Below are 19,745 nucleotides of genomic sequence, written 5' to 3' on the forward strand. Positions count from 1 at the left end.
CTAATGCTCCCTTGATTTTTCTTCATCACTTATGTTTTGGTAGTATGTTTATTTCCTCATTATGGAAGTAATCTATAGTTTAATTTTATTACAAATGTTTCCTAAAGTTTTGTTTTTATGTAAACATGCACCCTGTAGTTTTTTTTAGCTACACGTGTACGTGAAAAAGAAACGAGAGAAAAGATCCAAACGTTTTATTCTTACACACACACAAAACCTATCCTAAAATCAACCACACAATCTAAGAAGACGTAACAAGAATCTCCATTACTATAATAAGTCCGGCAACAAAGCAACCAGTTAGCTCTATACACACACCTTGAAAACCGCCATGGAACTAGCCGGTTTAAGCTTCCTCAAGCTCTCTTTCCTCCTCAGCCTCCTCTCCGGCGGTTCAGACCTTCTAAACCCAATATCCGAACCGGGTCTTGTCGGGAAATTCCCGCCGACGTGTAACAGAATCGAGTGCCCAAACTACGAGGTGGTTCATGCGGGAAACGGGTACGAGATTCGCCGGTACGATACAACGGTCTGGATTTCCACTGAACCTATTCAAGACATATCTCTCAAGGATGCTACAAGAACAGCTTTCTTCCAGTAAGTACACAAACTCATGTCTTGTCTTTTTTTAAAAAAAATTTTTTGTCAAAATGATTTTGTTTTTTTTAAATCCGGATAAAAGATTGAATTTTTCAATGTGTGGACAGGTTGTTTGCGTACATTCAAGGGAAGAACGAGTATCATCAGAAGATTGAGATGACAGCTCCTGTGATCAGTCAAGTCTCACCAAGCGACGGTCCTCTCTGTGAATCTTCCTTCACTGTCTCCTTCTACGTCCCCAAAAAGAACCAGCCTGATCCAGCTCCAGCTGAGAATCTCCACATCCAGAAATGGACCCCTAGGTACGTGGCGGTGAGACAGTTCAGCGGCTTCGTCTCCGACTATAACGTCGGAGAAGAAGCTGCAGCGCTGTCTGCTAGCCTCGAAGGTACAGCTTGGGCCAACGCCATAGAGAAAAGCAAAGAAGACGGTGGTGTTGGAGCTGATTCAGCTTACACTGTGGCTCAGTATAACTCACCGTTCGAGTTCATTGGTCGTGTCAATGAGATTTGGTTACCCTTTCAAATGGATGATTAAGTGAAACTCTTTTTTTTTTTAATTATGTAATAAATAAAAATCAGACAAGATGTTGATTATCATGAAAAGACAAAATGTTTCGGGTTAGGGAACTCGAGTTAAGTTACCCCTAAAGAGATTTAAAAGACAGAATTATTCTAACTACCAGTTTTGTTCATAACTGTAAGTTTGTTCCTGACAGTTAGTCTCATAATCTACATACATACTCTGCTGGTAATAACCGTGGGATGATATGTCGTCCATCACGACCGAGTTGTTGTGATTTGCTTCTTCCTCCACGAAATACCGGGTTTCGGGTTTGGTACCCGAGAACATTCTGCAGGCGACGGTGTTGTGTGGGGACGGCTCCACGTTGTGGTGTAAGTTGTTGAAGATGGAGAAAGGAGAGGAAGAGTCCAGGACGTGGCAGCCGTCTGTGTAGTCTACGGTGCTGAAAGAGTCTCTGGTTGATTCTGTGGTGAATGAAGCTGCTTCGTCTGAGCTCGTGAAGAGAGACCATTCGCTTGATGATGACTCTACTAAGTTCTTGTTGTAGTCCGCTCTCGGTTTGAATCGGTTTACCGGTTTCCTCTGCTCCTTCATTTCGTTTCTTGGTTGAGGATGCCGAACCTGAGATTTGCTGCTGTGTTCTCCTCTTTGAGGACGCGGGTACGATCTGCAAAAGTTATATATTTTCAGAAGCGAATATTAGAAGTTCACAAACTGGTAGGTGGTTTATTACCTCATGTAGAACAACATATAAGCTCCTTCTGACATAACTTGAGTCATTGGCACTTGATGAATCTGCAGAGTTTCAACAGAAAAGTTCAGAACCAGTTTGGTTAGCTGCATTAAGGAAGAGGTGGATATGCAAATTGGTTTTCTTACCTCGGAATCATCGATTCTGAACCAGTTGCCTCTCAAATCTTTGACATAAGAAATGTAATGACCGGAGAAAGATGCGTTGAGAGTATCCAAGTGAACTATAACAGCGTAAAGCATGTAAAGCGGAGGAACATCTCCTGTTCTTGTCATGAAAGGTATCATGTCCAGCATTTCAGGAAAACTTATACATTTGTTTATTTTACCGTATCTTCCCTCCTGCATACCAGAATTAAAGAAAATGAACCCAAGGGCATAATCAGTAGTGTCATTTTGAAATGACTGATACCTGGAATCTCTTGAGAACAATGGTAAGAATGTTTGGTGCTTCATGAATGCTCAATTCTTTCCTTGCTCTTACATATCCAGCGCACCTGCATTTTCAATAACGATTTAGTTTCAATACCAACAAAGAAGAACAAGCATTGTGGTGTTTTGGATCTAACCTGCTGCATCTATACATGTTTTCTCCATCGAGATCTTCTGGTCTAGTAAACTGAGTCAACGCATCTTGAAGAGACTCTACCCATCCGTAAATCTCCAGCGTGAGATCCATTATATTCTCATATCTTTCTGATTCATGATCACACCTCAAGCATTTCACCTGGTTTCAACAGAAAGAGTGAGACTATGTAAAGTCAAAATATACATAACTTGGGAGACGAGAGATTCAAACACCTTTGAGCGGAGACGTCCACCAAACATATGTTGAACTAAAGTTGTTTCTTGCAGCCTTGGATCCACTTTAGTCTCGCCTCCAAGTCTCTCTAAACATATGGATTGCATAGAGGCAACCAAAAGCCTACATCCAAGTCAAAAATATAAGATAATTTCATGAGAAATCGAAATGAAACAGTAAAATATAATCACATTTAAGAACTAGTAAGAAAAAAACCTTAAGAACTCATGAGCATCTTCTTGACTCCCATCACCAATCTGACAATTTATACTTCGCATCTGTGAGAGGATTCTGCTAGCAGAAAGTGGACCTCCAGATGCTCTAAGCATCATTACATGTTGCTCAAGTTCACACATAAGACACCAATCTTTCCCAGAACCTGTTTCAAAAGATTAGCATTTATTATCCATGCAACTAAATCTTGTAAGAATTAATGCTACAGAGATTAATTGGGAAAAAACCATTACATGATCTTGAATGTGATCTTCGAAGCAAGTAAGCAACAAGTGGTTTTGTACATGTTAGAGACTGCAACACAGCGTTTGCATAGCAACTGGACAAGAAAAGGGATTTGATGTATTAAGAAACCATTTACACAAAACAGATTTAGAAAGAAGTAAAAACCTGTTTCCACAATTGACAAGGCCCCTTGGTGATAAGTAAAACACTTCACACTGAAAGAACTTAACAAACTCCTCGTATGGAAAAAGCATCTGCAAATAAGAGATATTGACTCAAAAAAAAGTAGAAAACTAAAATACAAAACTTGAATTAGCAAAGAGCCAAAGGGAACTAACCTTCAGGTTCTTATGTCGATCATCATGCTTTGAGGAATTTCTTAAACCCATCATTTTCATCAAGTTTGAACCCATGCTTGAGGAGTTGCCATTGTTTTCTTCAGCCACGCCTGTATCCTTAGACCTAAGAGTCTCTGGATATAGATAATATAAACATGAGACATTACTACAAATGAATTCTTATATGCCAAAGCAAAGTCTCAGAGACTACTCACTTGATACCGCAGCTACTTTTCCCTTCTTACTTTTCTCTGTGCAAGCAGATTTGGGCAGTGTAGCTGCTCTGATCCCTATTTAAATTAAACAACATTAGAAGATGCAAATCTCACACAGTATCAGCCTCAACTAGAGTTAACTTATATTAGCTTCTGGAATTAGGCCTTACCGTTTGGACAAGCATAAGAGCTGCTCGCTCCCAAATTGTGTTTGTAACTTTCCTGCATACCACTTTCAAAAGTTTGCCCATTCATTTGCATACAAGAGTTATCAACAGAATGCCTTCTAGAGTTTGTTTCCACAGCACCGATGTTGCTTCTTGACTGCAAGCAAAATCACTAGGCTTTAGATTTCAAGCACATGGAGATAAATATTTTAAGAACCAGCTTACCTTATGTCTAGTGTGACCCTTGTTGTTATCTCCACCAGCACAAGCAGCTGCTTCACCACTGAATGATTCTCTGCTGGACTTGGACGGATTTGGTTTTCCTACGCTTTTTCTCCCTTGCGTGTTGATTCGTGGTCTAATATCAATCTGAGAGATACCTTCACTTGCAAATTCAACAGAGCTTTTTGAAGTCTTTCCCTTCGCTGTCTGCTTAATACTATTACTATACATTGTAGAAGAATCCATGCCGTTGTCATGCAAGACAGAATCATTCTCAAAGGAAACCCTCTCTGATGAAGAAGAGCAAGTCTCCGCAGGGATGCATTCGTCTTTATGAGCTAACCTCCAGTGAATTATCTGGCACTTCCCAGAGCTGCAAACGTCAAAAATCAAAGACTTTCATTAGTTAAAATGTCTGTAACATTTTTAGATAATGAAAAAACAAGAAACTTATCTGAAATCAAAATGGGGGTGTGGAGATATACCAGTATCTAATAGATTTGCATCTGGAGCAGCGAGTCTTGGCAGGGTTTAAACACCTTGCACATACATGTCCCTCAGTATTAACAGGGACGCCACATGTAGCAACAGCCACAGAGTCAGGTCTCTGCTCAGCATCAAAGTCGGCTCTTAGAGAACCACTCGCAGCAGGAGCATTCCTGGTCTTGGTTCTCAGAGCCCTATTCTCAGTAGCCATAGTCTCAAATCTTACACCCCTAACATCGGTCTCAGCTCTAAAAGCTTCTTCAGCTGCCATCTGAGCCAGCAAGTTAGCCTTTCCTCTTTTTTCAGAAGTTTCACTCCATTTACCTAACAATATGTAAGCTACAACAGGAAGTACAACCAAAACCAGGAACAATATTGGTATGTCCGCTCCCCTTGGTTCGAGCATGTCACTAGCCACGCATTCATGACCCGGTTTTACAGCTTCTGAGAGGTGTCTCGTCAAACTACATGAGCTCACAAAATCCTCAAATCACTCTCTTATGAAGCTTTATTTCCAGGTACTTCAGGTTACTCAAACAACTACTTCCCAATATGGACAAACACTGCAATTAAGTACACCAACTGAATGAGTTTCTGTACATTAAAAAAAAAACATAGAACCATAATCTAACCGTTAAAAAGTGACTGATTAGCTTAATGACTCATGAAAACCCCTATTTTCGCATTACCTTAGCCTATAAAAAATATAACTTTTCTCATTATCCATCTGATTTACAGATTAAATTGAATCTACTCTCAGTTCTTGCAAAATGAAGAAACCCCCAAAACATGATAAAGCATCTCAGGTCTTACAAATCCACCGACTCAAAGCAAAAGTGGGTAACAAAAGTAAGAGATGAGCCATAAAGATCCAAAATTTTTAGATACAAAACAAATCGTTTAGTCACGATCCAAGGAAAGAACCCAAAGCAGTACGGCTTATTCTACTGAAGCAGCTCAAAATCACTCAAAACCTCAAGGAGAGACGAATCTAGCTATTAAAAAAAGCAATCTTAGGTTCGTGAAAGCCTCCATTGTTTTTAGAATCTAACCATTAAGGAAGAAGTTTGACAAAAGTACAAAAGCTGAGAGAAATGGTCAAACATTAAAAGGAAAGAGTCAAGCTTTATGAGAATTTGGGCAAAATACCTTATTTAGCTAGACGAATGCGAAAGAAAGAGAAACCCTAGCTTCTCCCCCCTTATCTCTCTCTCTCTCTCTGTCTCGTCTTCTTTGTGAGCTCGAGAAAGAAAAAAAGATGCTTTGATTCCCCGAATGGGTAAGACACAAACAGTCTATCTCTCTCTTTCTTTCTAAAACACACTTTCTCTCTCCTCGTCCTGTGTAGTTTATGCTCTTCGCTTTCACACTCTTCGCATACTTTGTCTCCGTCCTTCACAGCATCTCCAAAGACACTCTATTTTTTCCTCTATAATTTACACTAAAATAGACTAACTCTATTATAGAGTTAAATTTGCTCCAATGGTTCACTCTATAATAGAGTTATCTATAATAGAGTTACTCTATAATAGAGTTACTCTATAATAGAGTGAAATATAGAGTAATCCTATTTTTTTACTCTAAATATAGAGTGAAAAAACAAAAATACTCTATATTTCACTCTATTATAGAGTAACTCTATTATAGAGTGAACCATTGGAGCAAATTCAACTCTATAATAGAGTTACTCTATTTTAGAGTGAAATATAGAGGAAATTATAGAGTGTGATTGGAGATGGTCTCAGGATACTGTTAAAAATAAAACTAAAGCAGACAAATTTGGTTAATTAACTAATATAGGGCTAATTTGGTTATTACCCCAAAATATAGGTAAGACAACTAATGTCGGAATATTTCTTTATGAATATGAGGATTGGATGAAATTTATTACTACGTATGTGAAAAATAAAAGAAAGCGAATTTACTACTCCTTCCATTTTATAATGTAAACTCCTTTCATTTAAGTAGTTTTAGCTAAAATCACAAAAATTAAAAAAAAAATATTATTTTTTAAATATTGTATAATAAATAGGTTAAATATAACTTAAACTAATCAAAAATAAATATGTTTAATTTGATTGATTACACTATATTCAATAAATGTAAAAATTACTTAAAAATATAAAAGTTATTTACTTTTTAAAACAATTTTTTTTTCTTAAAACTACTTATGAAACGGAGAGAATATAAAATAGACTTTCATTGTCCTAAAATACATGCAGGTCTGCTAATATTCTTAACGTAATTCTTTTTTTTTAAGTATGAAAATGACTTGTTAGAAGATCTAAAACTATTTCTGACGGTAATAAGTTTACTTTTTAGTTTTTTACTTTGAATTGTACTATCAGCTAAATAAAATAATGAATAATCAACAATTTTCTTACACAAACCAATAATGTTTATTGCAGATTTCTTGAAATAGCTAAATTAGTCAAGCTCATCCACGAACGTGGCATCATCTCGTAATAGACATTCGTCACGTGGCGTCAAGCTATTTGTTCTAAACTTGTCAGTGAAACGGGTCCCACGTTTTGTACCATTCATCTCAAAAGGCGATATGAGTTTCACATCTCGAATCCTGGCCGTTGGATATTCCATAAGACGACTTTCAATAAAAACTTAGGTGGGACCCGCAGTTCTAGGGTTGTACTGTCACCCTCTTTCAGTGAATCTTGCACGAGTTTAACTACAATAGTATCGTTATTTACATAACCAGTCCATAACTATTCTATAATCAAACTAAAGACTGGAACTTTATATTTATCAATCTCAACTCTCTTTAGTTACGCGTTGGCACGACCTTGTTTCCGATTAGTTAACGGAAGCTCAGCCGCAAGTGAATCTTTTCCTTGTCGGATCATTCGGTCGGTGGAGGAAGCAAAGTTTGAAAGAAGAGAGATTAAAGATCAAAACTTCAAATTGTATAAAATATCATGGTTTCTTATGTAATTTCAATATTCTTGTATTTAGGTTACAATATATTTGATTTATCTTAAGTTATTAAATTTGGTTAAAATCTCTCTCTAACTTTCGAAACCTCTGACCTCTCTCTACAACCAAATCAAGCTCCACCGTTAGCTCCGGCGTCGGCTCCTCTCGCCGGCGTCGGAGGCGCCTCTCTCCCCTTCTTCCTCTTTTGTGATTTGCTAGCTCTCTCTCTTCCAGACCTCGTCGATATACATCTCACTCTGGTAGCTTCTGCCTCTCAGATCCTTCGCCGGCCTGCTCATGAGGGTCTTCGGGTTGAGGAAGGCGTCTGCTTTTGGAGTGAGGGTGAGGCGAGTCTCCTGGTCTACAGAGGTTAGTCGGCTTTTTGGAGTTGAGGTTTTGTCGGTTTCGTTTTCATCTTACATCTCCGATGAACCTCTACGATAGACAGCGCGTGGCTTTGTGTAGCGGCTCCTCCGCTCCGGATCTGTTCTTCAGCCGCTTCTTATCTTTTGTTTTCTCCGGTGGAGTGGGGCGGTGGCGCGTGAATCTCACTTCCGCTTGGCGTCTCGTCGGAAGTGCCTCACGTCGTCATCTTCCAGGTGGTTCCAAGTGGGCTCTCCACAAGGGCGTGTCCAGAGCTTCAGGTCCCGTCGTGTGTCGGGTCTAAGGTTCTGATTACGGCTCGTGTATCTTGATTTACGGCATTCGTGGCGAGTCGTCTATGGCTCTCTGTCACTGCCGTGTTTCATGTGCCTCCTCCTTGTTTTGCTCAAGTCTCGGCTCTCCCGCGTTGCTCTCTTGGCGTGTCGTCGCGAAGGCCGTCATTGAGGCTCTGTGTCCTGTTCCGGCGTCAACTCCTCGGTTGTGTGTGTTGGCCCCTTTTTGAGCTCGACAGACTTCTGGTTCTCAGGAGCTGACCATGGCGAGTTATTATCTCGCTCCTTTGTCAGTTGGAGTGAGTGGTTCTCGGTATCTCATGGGTTGATTACAACTTCCCAGCACTAGAGTCTCTTCGAGTTCTAGTGGTTGTTATCTTTCGGCTCTTCTTCAGGCTCGGTCTAGTAATGTGTGGTAGTGCAGTGGTCTATCAGCTCCGTTTTGTGTTCAGGTTCGATGGCGGCAGTAGTGAGTTCTTTGCTCAGTTGGGAGGCGATTTCAAGTGTTGTGTGGCGCTGTGTACAAGCCTGGCTTTGGTGTGATTGCAAGGCTTCGAGGTAAGTATCTGGAATCCTCCCCTATTGGTTGTCTTGCGTTTCATAAACAGTGATGGTTACAAGTTCGGTGGAGATCATCGGAACCCAGCTACTCTGGAGACGACATGAGAATTCCCGGCATCCGAGGCAACAAGGAGAACCTTACCTTATCGTGATTTTCGTCGATGGTTGAGAACGGCAACCGATTCTAAAGGATTTCGAAAAACAGACTAGCGGAATGTGCCGGGTTTAGTGGGCGGGCGAAGCTAGTTTGTAATAGTTTGATTTTGGAAATTTTGTTCAAAACCAGTTTGTAATCGGATCTGAATCCCCAATTTCGGGTAGAATTAATATATAATATATAATTTAAAAAAAAAAAAATATTTGATTTATCTTGAAATTATAGTTAGCTTCTCTTGTGACTGTAATATAAGGCTTAGCTCAAGATCATTATGATCTTGTTATTGGGCTTGACCTTTTTACCTTAGCCCAACATTAAGTATAGCCCAATAACCCAAGCCCATGACCCGATATATAGGGCCGGTGCTTCGAGAGAGTATAAATAATACGGAGGAAGCCGAGAAAGAAACAAAAGCTTAAAATCATAATTTTCCTTTCTTTACCTGCGATCTTGTTTTAGAGGAAGGAGCTTGAGGAGGAAGAGGAAAGAGACGAGACATGGGAGAGCGAAAGGTGCTTAATAAGTATTACCCGCCGGACTTCGATCCGTCGAAGCTTCCCAGGCTCAGGCGACCGAAGAACCAGCAGATCAAGGTGCGGATGATGCTTCCCATGAGCGTCCGATGCAACACCTGCGGAAACTATATCTACATGGGAACCAAGTTCAATTCGCGTAAAGAAGACGTCGTTGGCGAGGTAATTGAATCTATTTCTCTTTCGCTTTCTTCGGATCGTATTATATGTAGCGCTTATCGTTTTGATTCGGAAGCTTAGGAGTGTTATTTGATTTTAATAGGATTCCAGTGAAATTAATTAGGGTAATTATTGTGCTTAGTTCGTGAATTGAAACTTGCCCCGAAAAAGATTTCAGATTTGGGGTTTTAGGGTTTAGATGATTTGGTCTAAGGAGATGACTTTGAACATAACGACTTCAGTAGTTAAACTTTGTGTTGTTTGATGTGCTGTTTTTCTAACCAGATAGTTTTTTTGGTTTTGTTTCAGACGTATCTAGGGATTCAAATCTTTAGGTTTTACTTCAAGTGCACCAAGTGCTCTGCGGAGCTGACAATGAAGACGGATCCACAGAACTCTGATTATATTGTGGAATCTGGGGCAAGTCGTAACTATGAACCCTGGCGTGCTGAAGACGAGGTAAGGACTTCAGACAATGTTTAGCTTTTTGAGGGTTGTTGTTGAGCTACAAGTTTGTAGTTTACTAAATTACTTTGTATTTTCTTGTGTACAGGCGGTTGATAAGGAACAACAGAAAAGAGATGCTGAGGAGATGGGGGACGCTATGAAGTCTTTGGAGAATAGGACTTTGGATTCTAAAAGAGAGATGGATATTATAGCCGCACTTGATGAGATGAAATCAATGAAGGTATGTGACTGATGCATTCTTCATTTCCCTCTCTCTCTCTCTGTTGATCTCAGTGGTCGACTCTGAGATTTGCTTATATTTTGCTTCAGTTACATGCTTGAATCAGTCTGTCTGTACTGATTTTTTTCCTTTTATTCGGTTTTTTTTTTTTTGCAGTCTAGACATGCTACTGTGAGCGTGGATGCGATGCTGGAGGCCTTGCAAAGAACAGGCGCTGAGAAGGTCAAACGTATAGAAGAAGAAGATGAAGCAGTTATAAAGTCGATATTTGGTGTAAGTGTTCATATCCTTCTTTTGTAAATGTTGTTCTTCACATGACATTTAGTTTTGCTAAACTTTTAAAATATCTCTTGTTTCATCTAAATGCAGAAACAGAAAGAAGTTGTTAGGAGAATTGCAGATGAAGACGATGAGGATGATGATGATGATGATGATTATCCCAGCCTTCAGAAGGAGAAGAAAGAAGGATCATCTTCAGATCTTTCAAAGGTTATTCCTTCATCTAAATTTATTTCTCTAAACGTTTGCAGACATGGCTCATCTTGTGTCTCCTTTATTGGAAACAGGACTAACTGTTAATTCTTTTTATTTTGATACAGAAGAGAAAGGCATCAGAAGAAAGTCCAAGCAACCCCACAGATATTCTGACTAGTTCATCTGCAGGTTAGTTATCAGTTTTTCTTTTCAAGTTTTTAATTTCCTTTTTCAGTTTAATCTTCTTAACGTTTACCCCCATTTCAATCAGATAACCCGAAGGAGCCCAAGAAACGAGCTACCAGCAAGCAACCCTTCAAAGCCGTTCACATAAAAGTCATCAAGAAGCAATCTCAGCCAGCTTCTTCGACGACTCCTGCTCCTGCAAAACCCGAGGAGAAGAAGACTGACGTTGTGGCTAACGCCGGATTAGCTTCTTTATTCCAGAACTATGGCAGTGATGAAGACGAGGATTGATTTTTATTTTCGGTTGCCAACAGGTTTCGCACTCTCAAAGTTCTATATCACTGTTTTAGAATTGAATCCATCCATGTGCTATATTATAACTGAGTTGATAGTACGATCGATCATACGATGCATATTTCTTGAGTGTTCATAAAATTATTTTACAGACAATAGCAGAGAATCTGGTAATGATTTGGATTGATAGTTAGCTTCTGATGATGAAGCTGACCAACTTACAAAAGTCTTCACATAAATACAGCAAAATGCATCCCAATTAGAAGAAGAAGAAAAAAAACAGAAATGGTAACTGCAACTTACTTCTGTCCTCTCTTCTTCCACAACTCACCAAACATCTTCATCCCAGAACTCTTCCTCTTCCCACTTCCCAATCCATCATCAGAATCATCAGCCACCCCCGGCGATTCCAGGAACCCAACCTCTGCATTCGGGTCAAACAACCCACCTGCAAAACACTTCTCTGCTGACCGAGATCGATCCCTCTCAAACTCTCTAGAAAGAACGGCAGCTGCAGCATCCGCCGCCTTCCTCCACTGCTTGGTTTGAACTCTAAGCTTCTTCATCTCAGCCTCTAAAGCCTCTTTCGCTTCTTCTACGTACTCGAGCTTCTCCTTTAAGTGAGCTGTCTTTGCTCTGCTTTCTTCTAAGTCTTCCCCCATCCGACTCACCTTTGAAGCCATCTCGTCTTCATTAGCTTTCACGTTAGACATCTCTGTCGCCGCATCGTTCAGCTGGCTCTTCAGTCTCTCGTTTTCCTTGCCTAGTGATTCATGTTCTTTCTCCATATCATACAGTCTAGCTTTCAACATATTTATCTCATCTTCCTTTGCAACCAACTTCTCAGCTTCTTCATCTTTTAATACAGCAATCTTCTCAACAGGAACCTCAAACACATCAGTCTCTTTCTGCGCATCTCCAGGGATCTCGTCTCTATCGATTGTATCAGCCTCATAAGCAGGTCCTTCCACTAGAGCCTGAGGGTTTGGTTTCTTAGATTTGACATTATGATGAAGCTCATCTTGAGCTTGTTCCTTGACAGCTTTAGCATTAGCCAACTGCTCTTTGAGCAATCTCAGCTCCTCTTGTGCTTGTCCTAACTGCGACTCCAGATCAGATATTCGGCCCCCAAGTTTCTTCTGACCAGGAGGAGCCCCACCGCTTCTAGGAGATCTACGGTCAACACCAAGCTTGGAACTCCGGTCAGTATTGATCAAACGGTTGGGGTGACTCAAGTCAGATGTAGACGACGATGTCCTCAACTTCGGAGCTTGCCTCTGAGACAACTCTGAAACTCTAAAGAGGACAACACCATAACAACCTTTATTAGTCACACGCCACATACATTCAGAGATCAATATCATATGTAGTCAAAATCTTTACCTTGGTCTTGGCATTTTGGGTCTTTTCTGCAGAGGATTTAACTAAGACAGAAGCCAAAGTTGGTGGAAGCTTGAAGGTTATGTAGTTATGAAAATCTGAAGAATATATAAAACCAGAAAATGTCATTTATTACAGCAACTATCAAAGCGATGACTCATGTCGGAACTTTTCAAGGAACTTAGACAAGGAAATAATCATTCTCAATGAAGATGATTCTAAAGCTACAAGAAATTTGAAAAGATTATTCCTTTTTATGTTCGTTTTCACTATATAAGCAAGGATCCAACAGGAAAAAGGTTTGAAACTTGCCTTAAAGAAAGATGAGGTCTTTGCATTTGAGATTCAGGAGGTAACTTGGAGAATATGTAGAAATAGTTAAAAGAGTGTGTGAACTAAATATGAAAAAGAAAGAAAGATGATTGTCGTTGGCTGATTGTGAGTTAATAGGTTTGGGAACAAGTAACAACGACAGAAAACCAGAAGAAGACCCAAGATGAGGAGAGAGAGAGAGAGTTGTAATGTAACGCATGCACATTTTCGAAACCGACGGCTTTATTTGAAGACACTCTCAAAAATCAAGAAGCAGAGAGAGAAATGGAGAGAGATGTGAGTTTTGAAGATTTGAAATAAAGTTGTTGACGAAATTGGGTGTAGTGAAGTTTTTCAGTTTTAAAATCGAGGGACCATTGGGGGCCAATAAGGACCAACAATTTCCAGTCTCTGAATCACGTCCACATATACTCGTAAGACATATAATAATCTTGTTTCTATAAGAAAAATTTACATCTACAGAAACATTTTAACTTATGATTTATATTAAACATCTCACATGTGACACACATTTTGAGTGTGGTTTGTCACTTCTACCCCCAAACCAAAGTAACTATACATTTTTTTTTCTAATTGAACGAAGAATTTTTTACTCTCTCAGACACTTTATCACTTTGGAATTTCATTCCAAGACACTTTCAACATGTGACATACTTTTAAGCAAGTGAAAGTCATATATACCCTTTTCCCATAAAAAACATGAACAAACCAAACCATCATATTGGTTCTATCGATACTGATTTAATTTCTCTACCAAACCTTTTTTTATCGATGTGAGTTTCGAAGATCTATCTATCTATAACTATAAAGGAGAGTTTTCTCCGTTTTTAGGCTGTCCACGTCATCCGTAAGGAGGGGGCATTCTTAGCCACGTGTCACCTCATGATTCTCTCTTTTTGCTTTTGTAGTCAACCGAACTGAAAAAAAAATGCGATTATAAGGCTTTCTTAAAACAAATTGTTACTTCATGTATAGAGAAGCCCACATTCTAGCCCAAATTTGCTGTAAATTAAATCCTCGCTCTAGCCGACGGAGACCAGCCTCTTCATCTTCCTCATTCCCCATTGAAGTAACCCAACTGTTTTGACCTCTTTCCGCACACTTTTCGTAACGTTGGCATCACACCTCTTAAAGAGTCATGAAGCCCCTTAATTTTCTGTAGCCATCCAACTGTTGTGATTCCCCTCAGCCTTTCATCTTATATATACCTTTATCCCGATCAAAGTTTTCAATTACTCAATTCTTCAACATGTCTCTATTGGCTTGGGGGAAGGCGGAGCTGCGTTTCCGGTAAATCGATGTTTGGGAAGCAAGGAACACAACCGAAGTGGAAATTTTGATTGGGCTATGACTGCTTCTGATCTATGAGCAGGTATGAAATCGACTTCTTCAAATAATTATTTGCCTACTATTAAATTCCAGTTACTAATATCATTTTAAGACAATGTACTTTCATACATGGGTTCATCTCACCTAACTGTTGTGTAGCTGTTGATGATGAAGGATGAGCATACGCGTAGGGTACGCTTTATTGTTGTTTGTTAGTATCAAACTGTTTTGTTTGGTTAGTCAAGTCATATTATTAACTGATTATGGAAATACACGCAGGTGGGAATGAACATGGTGTCGCAAGAGTACTGTCTCTTCCTCAAGGGTAATGAACACTATTTGCCGTGCGAAGAGACGTTGTGCCCAGAAATATTTGTCTCTTCCTCAATGTTTATCCGTGGATGATAATCCATCTGATGGTTTACCTTCTTAACAGGTTGCTGCAGGTGGTGCTCACTCAGTAGTTTTCACACGCAAAGGTTATGTGTGGACTTGGGGTCATTCGTGGCCTCCCGGTGACATGTATAGAGACAAATTAAAACTCACACAAAGCCATTTGTGCATTATTTGGCTACTACTTGAATGTTCTGTTTTGGTTTCCTCTATTTAGAAAACAAATATTTGTTCGAGTGTTCAAGGTTTTGAAAACTTCTGTTTTATTGCTGTTGGAGCGTTTCATTATCTGGCTCTTGAAAAAGATGGGAGACTATTGGAACAACCCCTCATCATGTCCCAGTCCAAGGCCTCGACGATCTCAATTAGGTTTGTTTCTTTCTCTTCCTTTTATTGGTTCATTTTCTACTTATCAAAACCTTCAGATGCTTGATCTACAACTTTTTCCCTCTCTATCTCTATCTCTCTTTAGACGTATTTTTAGGTTGATGTTGATGCATGTGGATGATAGATATTAGCGCTCATGTTCTCTCAAACGTGTTCTTAATGTTTTTTTACTCATTCTCACCAATCACCATGTGCTAGATCCCCATTTTCATCAAGAATAATTGTTTGTTTGGTCTTCTAATTTTAAGTCGGGTTGGGTGACAATGACAAGAGCAGCAAAATAGCTCCACAGAAAGTTGATATTCTAGCTGACAAAGATATCGCTTAAAATCAAACTTTACTGATCTTGAGATGTCTAAAAGAGGACATCATTCATGTAAAGAAGTATTAAACTTTAATGATCAATAACCTTATTACAAAAAAATTTCTTGTGGAGGAACACATTTTGTTGCTTTGACAACAGATGGCAGAATTTTTTTGGTTAGTCCCTTGAAACCCAAAAAACTAACTTTTAGATTTACTTCAAAAGAAAAGAGTCATTTCTAATGATTATGATTTTGATCAGTTTGGTAGAGGAGATCATGGAAGACTTGGTTATGGAAGGACAAATGTTTACCATTTTGATCAGCTTTTGTGATTATGTATGTCTGATTAATGTGTTTTTTTTTCCTTCTAGATTTAATGACGTGATCAAAAAAAGGTGATTCGAATTCTTTATCTCCCAAAAAGTGGAGGAAAAATGGGTAACTCATCATTTTAAATTTAGTATCAAAGGAGGCTAATGTTATTGCTATGAACCTTAACAAGAAAAGTGAAGCACTTTCTGTCTTGGGTTATTGGAATACGAGAATAAAGTAAGCTTTTTTGCACCAGTTTACATTGTAAAGCGAATGTTTACCGTACCTTACTCCAAAACTCAGGTCTCTACACTTCTCTTGAACATAAACTATAGATAACTGCATCAATATAGTGAATCTTCCTTGCTTACAATAAACGTAACTTTCCTTCCAGTGTGAATTTTTTTTCCTGTATATGAAATATAACTTATCATTTCCGAATAGTTGAAGTTTTTTTCAATTTTGCTTAGCTAGCTTTCATGTGACCTTTGTTGGTTTTCTTTGCAGGAAGTGCACGACTTCTGCTATTCATGTGAGGATGTTTGTCACGCATATAGAAAGAAACGTTGGGGAGTTACGAATCCAGATTTGATTGACTAAGTGAGGTGCTGATACAGTTTTTTTGCCTTAATGGATTAAACGTTGGGGTGTTATAATTCTGTACACCAATCAATTTTAAAAATATATAGGCTGTCTTCATATTTATAATGCATTACTGTTAAAAATCTTATGTAATTCCAATTTAACTTAACACCCCTAGCTGATCACTGAGCTACCGGTTACCATCCTCACTTGATTGCTCATGATCAAGGTAACCTTCATCTCATTGAGTCTTCTATTGTATCCATCCGAGGCATCTGTTGACATTGTGCCATCTCTAAAATGAATCAGCACCCTAACAAAAACATGCAATAACCATCTCCCCTTTTCTGACTGTGGTTCTAATATTTCCATGGTCATGCAATCTTCTTGAAATATGTGGACAAGTCTTTGATTGATACGGTATGTTCTTCCCTTCTGTTAGTAATATATACTAGCTCCAAAGTCTAATTTACTTTGGTCCATTGTTATAGACATATTGAACATGTGCATGAATTATCACTATCTAAGTCTGAGAGTGGAGGTGACAAACACCGCGATGGAGTCGTTGGAAAAAATGCGAGAGGGAAGTAAAGTAACACTGCAGCTGGGGGACATATTACAATACTGTTGATTTCTTCATGAAGCTTCTCCAGCTCTGAGAATGCCTGGTGGTACCAGCACCGAAAAGATCTTTAGGTTGTGTAATTTTACGAGGTGATCTACCCTCCAAGACATCATACCGGGTAGTTTTATTAAAACATCACAGTTTTATCTGTTGCCTTTTGTTTGTGTTTGTTTTTAGCCTTTACCTTATATGCATGAGCTCTTGACAGATGACTATATTTGTTTAGTTATGTAAAGATTTTACTCTTTTGGTGTTATTAAATCCTTTAATTATTTACCAAACGCTTCTTTATTCGAACTGAAATGAACTAAAAGGTCGTCTACTCAGTCCCTCATGGAAGCTATGTACAAAGCATCAAACCATTTAATTAGAATGAAAACAGCGACAACTCTAATGGTTCCGGAAAAAGTGTCTGATATAAACACAGATTCCATTCTACAAAGAAGCTATATTAAATTGAGGACTGCTTTGAGGAATTCAAGTAACAAAAACATAGGTGATCTTTCAAAATGATGAAAGCTTTGAGAGCTATTGCCTTCACTAAATCATTATGAAGCCATTTTTTTATCCAGGAAGATCATGTCTTGAGAAGTAAGGAAGCTTCCATGTTCACATTCAACATTTAACTTTATTCTAAATGAAACAAAAAAATCCATTCACAATACGACCCCTACAAAAAGGATAAAATCTAATCAAAAGATAAAATATTTAAATATTTTAAAAAACTGAAAAATAATAATCCAATTATATACAAAAATTATATTCATCTCATTCATGAGTAATACACTTAGGTTTAGTATAAAAATTAATTAAAAATTATTCAGTATAATTTAAATTTATTTATGAATAATATGTCCACAAGATTTCAAAATATTTTAAATTGTTTGGCCTTCAGTAGATCTATTGAAAATTGTAAGTATATCAAAATACAATATTAATGGTTAAATGGTACTCCCTCTGTTCCTAAATATAAGATGTTTAGGAAAAAACACACATATTAAGAAAATTATTTTTTTTTATCTAGAAAGTATCATTAAACCTATAAAATAATTGTATTCAACCAATTACAAAATAGATTAATAAATATGATTGGTTACATAGTTTTTAATAAAGTAAAAGTTACCTAGAAAATTGAAAACATCTTATATATTGGAACATCAATTTTTTTTAAAAAACATCCTATGTTTAAGAACAGGGAAAGTATATAATTAGGCTATATATATCAAGCTAAGCTTAACCATTTCAATAGAAAACCAAACTTTAGTGTTCTACACCCAAACAAAATATTGATCAGATTAAATCAAAATTTAGTTTTTAATCTGTTTTAATCAATCAAAAATAGTTCAGAAGCAAAATTTTAAAAATATATCCAAAACATATATAAAATAATAAATAATAATCATTAAATCTATGTAATAAAATGTATATTAGGATATCTTATAAAGTTTTTAAGCCATCACCACTTAGAGCTATATATATATAGAAAATCTAAGGCAAACTTCAAAAAAACCATTTATGTCAATATATCAATAAAAAAATTATAGATAACATGTGTTAAAAAAATCTATAGATGACGATTTAACATGCTAGATTAGCCAAAGACAATGTGATTTAAGTATTTGGTTAAGGAAATTTTTGAAAAAAAATATTGTTAGAGATACATTTATAATCAAAGATAGAATACATTCAGATATATCACAATCAAACATATAACTTTAACAAAAAATTAAAAAATATTAAAATACTACACCTATAATCTCGTGCAAATGTAAAAATGAGAACATATTTCTTTTAACAATTAATAACTGAAATGAATATTGAAAATAAAATAGTACAATGTCATAAAATATAGTTGATTTCAAATAAAAAATTCTAAGACGTAAAAATTATAAAAAGGTCAAATTATATATGATTTAATTAGAAACCAAATTATATTTATTCTATTCAATTTAGAATAATTTCAAATATAATTTCCAGTCTCTGAATCACGTCCACATACACGTAAGACATATAATAATCATGTTTCTATAATCATTATATAAGTCGGCTCTTTTTTTGTTGGTTTTGGGTTCGAATAAGTCAATAACACACGAGTGAATATCCCTATACCAAAGCCTGACAATGGTTACTCAATTAGAAAATGAGTATGTAATGATAAAGTTTGAGAACTGAATCTAAGATATTTGATTTTATTTACGTGCATATTTGTTTTGGTGATATAAATGTGGATTTATGTAGAAAAATGTTTAGAATAATTCTTGGGAAAATTACCAAATGTAACTCACAGCTTGAATTATAATGCAAAAGTAAACTCAAACTTGAATCAAATGCAAAAGTAACTTAAAAGACTATTAAAATTAAAACTAGCCCCTTATGAACAAACAAAAAAAACTGATTTTTGTTCACGTTTCTAACCTTCGTAAGTCGTCTGGACTAGTTCTACTTAGAAATAATTTAAAAATTTTGTAAAAAATATTTTGATAAGTAAAAAATTGAAATCATGTAATTAACATATGTTTTAAGAGATATAAATTAAGATATAACAAAAGTTAATTGTTTTCAAGATATATGAGTGAAATTAGTGAATCATGATATTCTTTGGTTTAGATTTTGCTAACGTATGTTGTAGTATTGTATGTGTTATTAGGGTTAAATTTTGGAATGCATAAATGGTTTTGTGCGTATTTTTTAGTGGTTGACTGGCTGGTGGGTTTTTAAAGTGAGATATTGCATAAACTAATTAAAACCTAAACTATTTGACGCTTTCTTGTGAGAGAGCACTCACACATTAGCAGTAATCAAGTCCAAAACTTGCATCATCAAGCGACCTTTTTATTTAACACAGGTTAGTGTTTTCTTTCATCTTTGCATGTAATACCAAAGAGACCAAAGCAAG

At 37.2% G+C, this 19,745-nt stretch overlaps 4 protein-coding genes and 1 long non-coding RNA gene across 19 annotated transcripts; 3 read left to right on the top strand and 2 right to left on the bottom strand.

Annotated features, from left to right (window-relative positions):
- Positions 1-214: 214 nt before the first annotated feature.
- LOC103872496 (heme-binding protein 2) lies at positions 215-1,281 on the top strand. Its single transcript, XM_009150901.3, has 2 exons — positions 215-597; positions 708-1,281. The coding sequence occupies exons 1-2, from the start codon at positions 332-334 to the stop codon at positions 1,135-1,137; spliced, it is 696 nt and encodes a 231-aa protein (XP_009149149.1). The 5' UTR covers positions 215-331; the 3' UTR covers positions 1,138-1,281.
- Positions 1,172-5,980, bottom strand: LOC103872495 (ubiquitin carboxyl-terminal hydrolase 15). Of its 3 annotated transcripts, none has more exons than XM_033273080.1 (15): positions 5,714-5,980; positions 4,564-5,127; positions 4,082-4,451; positions 3,879-4,013; positions 3,690-3,765; positions 3,475-3,608; positions 3,302-3,390; positions 3,145-3,230; positions 2,894-3,056; positions 2,677-2,800; positions 2,445-2,602; positions 2,288-2,372; positions 2,005-2,217; positions 1,859-1,920; positions 1,172-1,792 (listed from the first exon to the last, which is right to left on the bottom strand). In XM_033273080.1, the coding sequence occupies exons 2-15, from the start codon at positions 4,968-4,970 to the stop codon at positions 1,279-1,281; spliced, it is 2,616 nt and encodes an 871-aa protein (XP_033128971.1). In that variant the 5' UTR covers positions 4,971-5,127; positions 5,714-5,980; the 3' UTR covers positions 1,172-1,278. The 3 variants fall into 3 exon arrangements, with proteins under 3 accessions (XP_033128971.1, XP_009149147.1, XP_009149148.1); XM_009150899.3 differs by having other exon boundaries at positions 3,690-3,764; positions 3,860-4,013; XM_009150900.3 differs by having other exon boundaries at positions 3,690-3,764; positions 3,860-4,013; positions 4,564-5,158; positions 5,714-5,968.
- A 3,288-nt stretch (positions 5,981-9,268) lies between these two features.
- On the top strand, positions 9,269-11,359 carry LOC103872498 (splicing factor YJU2). The gene is made up of 7 exons (XM_009150904.3): positions 9,269-9,564; positions 9,871-10,020; positions 10,115-10,249; positions 10,406-10,522; positions 10,619-10,738; positions 10,849-10,912; positions 10,995-11,359. The coding sequence occupies exons 1-7, from the start codon at positions 9,367-9,369 to the stop codon at positions 11,198-11,200; spliced, it is 990 nt and encodes a 329-aa protein (XP_009149152.1). The 5' UTR covers positions 9,269-9,366; the 3' UTR covers positions 11,201-11,359.
- LOC103872497 (interactor of constitutive active ROPs 1) lies at positions 11,360-13,199 on the bottom strand. The gene is made up of 3 exons (XM_018652549.2): positions 12,896-13,199; positions 12,587-12,681; positions 11,360-12,499 (listed from the first exon to the last, which is right to left on the bottom strand). Exons 2-3 carry the CDS (start codon positions 12,598-12,600, stop codon positions 11,503-11,505), a joined length of 1,011 nt encoding a protein of 336 aa, XP_018508065.1. The 5' UTR covers positions 12,601-12,681; positions 12,896-13,199; the 3' UTR covers positions 11,360-11,502.
- Positions 13,200-13,889: 690 nt separating this feature from the next.
- On the top strand, positions 13,890-19,198 carry LOC103872499. Of its 13 annotated transcripts, XR_004448454.1 has the most exons (7): positions 13,949-14,288; positions 14,358-14,437; positions 14,525-14,570; positions 14,682-16,247; positions 16,403-16,453; positions 16,534-16,644; positions 16,716-19,198. It is a non-coding gene; the product is annotated as an uncharacterized LOC103872499 (long non-coding RNA). The 13 variants fall into 13 exon arrangements; XR_004448453.1 differs by lacking the exon at positions 16,403-16,453 and having other exon boundaries at positions 16,454-16,644; XR_004448447.1 differs by having other exon boundaries at positions 13,950-14,288; positions 14,682-16,453.
- Positions 19,199-19,745: the final 547 nt, after the last annotated feature.

Source organism: Brassica rapa, chromosome A06 (genome assembly GCF_000309985.2).
Source record: "Brassica rapa cultivar Chiifu-401-42 chromosome A06, CAAS_Brap_v3.01, whole genome shotgun sequence".
Lineage (NCBI taxonomy): Eukaryota > Viridiplantae > Streptophyta > Magnoliopsida > Brassicales > Brassicaceae > Brassica > Brassica rapa.